Below are 2,500 nucleotides of genomic sequence, written 5' to 3'. Positions count from 1 at the left end.
TTTTGTTTATACAATCGCCAGCGGTCTATAATTAACCTATACTTAGCTCTTATCTACTAAGTTACTATTATTATACAAATGATATTTAGTAGTCTACAAAGCTACACAGACAGACACTCAGCATACATACAAGACACAATACAACAAATGTAAATGCAACAAGACCTAACATTAACAATTAACACATGTCATCTCATGCAATCTAATAGTCACACGCTCATTAGCTAATTAGCCAACCTGCACTCTGTGCTCTCTTCTCTGCAGCATCCAACACAAAAGCAAGACACAAGTTTAAGCTAAACGAAAGGAATTAGACCATAAAGCAAGAAGAAAAACCAACCAAATGCCGTGAATATGAGAACAGTCGCCAGCAGAATCCGATGCAACAAAATGTTCATTTTCCTTCTTGACTCTATGCACATGCAATAAACGAGAAAGGTTTCGAGCTGTTACAACAGCTACAGGAGGAGACGAGAAGCGGGCAACGTCAGGAATGGGGCGCAGTGTAACGGTATCCGGCAGATCAAATGACTCCCAGGAGTCTTGAGAGACCAACTGATCGATTTTGTCGGTCACCTGCATGCATTTCATTAATTATTTATTAACGCGAAGCGCATGCGCTATACGGACGCAAGGGACCATGGAATGTAGAGAATAAGCTCATTGTTATCGCTGGTGTTGTTAAGTTACACAGTCCACGGTGGATAGAGATACTATATACTGTACGGTACCTAAATAAATTCCCATAGATCTGGTAGACGTCATGGTTATAAAAATCTCATGACGTCACGGTTCTAATTCGATTAATGTAATTGCGTGCTAATTTTATCCGTTCACGAGAAGTATGCATGTGACGTCGTGGTACTGTGTACACACTGAAACACGATAGTCCAACACAAATTCTGAGTATCTATCTAGACGTATCCATGCGACGACGACACAAAACGTTTCGTGCCTACGTTGCAGTAGTTCTAATTTCTGTGTGTGTTCTAGTTCTAGTTTCTGTCCGGGCAATGACATATGTTTCTTCGCCTAGTTTGTTTGTCGAAAAAATTTGCTTGAAATTGCTGACATCTAGCATTCCTATCGGCCACGCTTATCGATCAGTGTCTAGACAGTACACTACAGTTTACTAGACTACTTGTACTGACACTAAAGCTATACTCTAGAAGGCAGATCTAAAGTATGCGAGGTGTGTCCTCTAGAGTACCCTCGTACCCAGGCTCACGTGAGCCTCTAGGCTCGGTGTGAACACGCTTTGAGACTTTGTTTGTAACAAATTCATAATTATAACAATCGACATCATCTCCTCTAGTTATACTGCAAGAAGTTAATGTAACGACAGACTACGAAAAAGCACGTTTAAAAAGTATACAATCAAATCAACGTTGGTAGTTACAATTGCATTGTTTTTTCCAGCATCATACAACAGTCTACTATTAATTTAGTTAAGTTAATTAACTTAAGGTTTTGACTAACTAGATCACCAAACAAGCAGCACATGATGCATGTAATTGATTCATTCCAATATCATATTTCTACTGAAGCCGACAGGTGCGTGTTTGATATAAACGTGCACCTGTCGGCTTTCGTATATTTCTGTTCTACTCAACATGGCGTCTGCAGATGGTGCGTCCGGTGGTTATGAAGCGGAGTTTGTAAAGTCACTTGAGGAAGATCTCGAGTGTCTCGTCTGCTTTCTTGCTCTCAGAGAGCCTCTACAGACTCCGTGCGGTCACCTCATGTGCAAAAGCTGCGTGGACAAAATCACAAAGTAATTAAAACTTAATTTTAGTTGGAATAACTAGAAGACCATAAAGTAATATGTTGTCACTATTTGTTGAAGAGATGAAGAGTTTAAATGTCCACTGGATAAACAAGGTGGAGAAGAGAAGTGAGGTGGGTGTGGCACAATAGCATTTACGTAATTTATGTCCGGTTCACAATACGACGCTGACGTTGACGCTGACGATGACGATGACGCTAGCGTGAGCGTCATATTGTGAACATGTCAACGTCGACGACGATCGTCGCAGCGTTCGTCCAGCGTTCTTGACGCTGGAGTTGTATTGACTCGAGTTCAACTCTAGCGTCGATTCCGGAAGTGTACCAACGTAACCGGAAAACACGTGATTACTTTCTACAAATCAAGTCAAAGAACAGTCCTAGTAAATCCCGGATTTGGCTTGGGTGGAGGGTCCTAATCGACAGCGTGTGGTGTTATCATTGTCTTTGGCGCGTGCATTCTACAAGAATACAAAGACCTGCCGCCTTCGTTGAAAGATTGGTCTGACCCACATTTGCCGTTGTTGAGATTCTCTAGCTCTACGCCTACGGCGACGAATGAGAAGTAGAAGAATTACAATTTCTTCGTCCATCTATGATACACACGTGGTGTCACAATAACGTGCGTTAGCATGCGCTCAACGCTCGAGTATCCAGACAAGTGCTGACCAACGTCTCATGACGCTTACGGAAAAATATTGTGAATGGTACAACG

At 41.8% G+C, this 2,500-nt stretch overlaps 1 protein-coding gene across 3 annotated transcripts in view; it reads right to left on the bottom strand.

Moving 5' to 3' along the window:
• The window catches only part of LOC134195134 (multiple epidermal growth factor-like domains protein 10), a 6,510-nt gene extending 5,844 nt beyond the window's left edge, over nucleotides 1-666 (bottom strand). For all 3 annotated transcript variants that reach the window (XM_062664145.1, XM_062664146.1, XM_062664147.1), the window contains exons 1-2: nucleotides 341-666; nucleotides 238-258 (exon numbers count right to left, since the gene is read on the bottom strand). In XM_062664145.1, coding sequence (XP_062520129.1) covers nucleotides 238-258; nucleotides 341-422 — 103 coding nt within the window. In that variant the 5' untranslated portion in view covers nucleotides 423-666. The remainder of the gene's footprint in view (nucleotides 1-237; nucleotides 259-340) is intronic.
• Nucleotides 667-2,500: the final 1,834 nt, after the last annotated feature.

Source organism: Corticium candelabrum, chromosome 19 (assembly GCF_963422355.1).
Source record: "Corticium candelabrum chromosome 19, ooCorCand1.1, whole genome shotgun sequence".
In the NCBI taxonomy this organism is placed as follows: Eukaryota; Metazoa; Porifera; class Homoscleromorpha; order Homosclerophorida; family Plakinidae; genus Corticium; species Corticium candelabrum.
The sequence above is the reverse complement of the archived record's forward strand: the minus strand, read 5'-3'. Positions and strand labels throughout refer to the sequence as shown.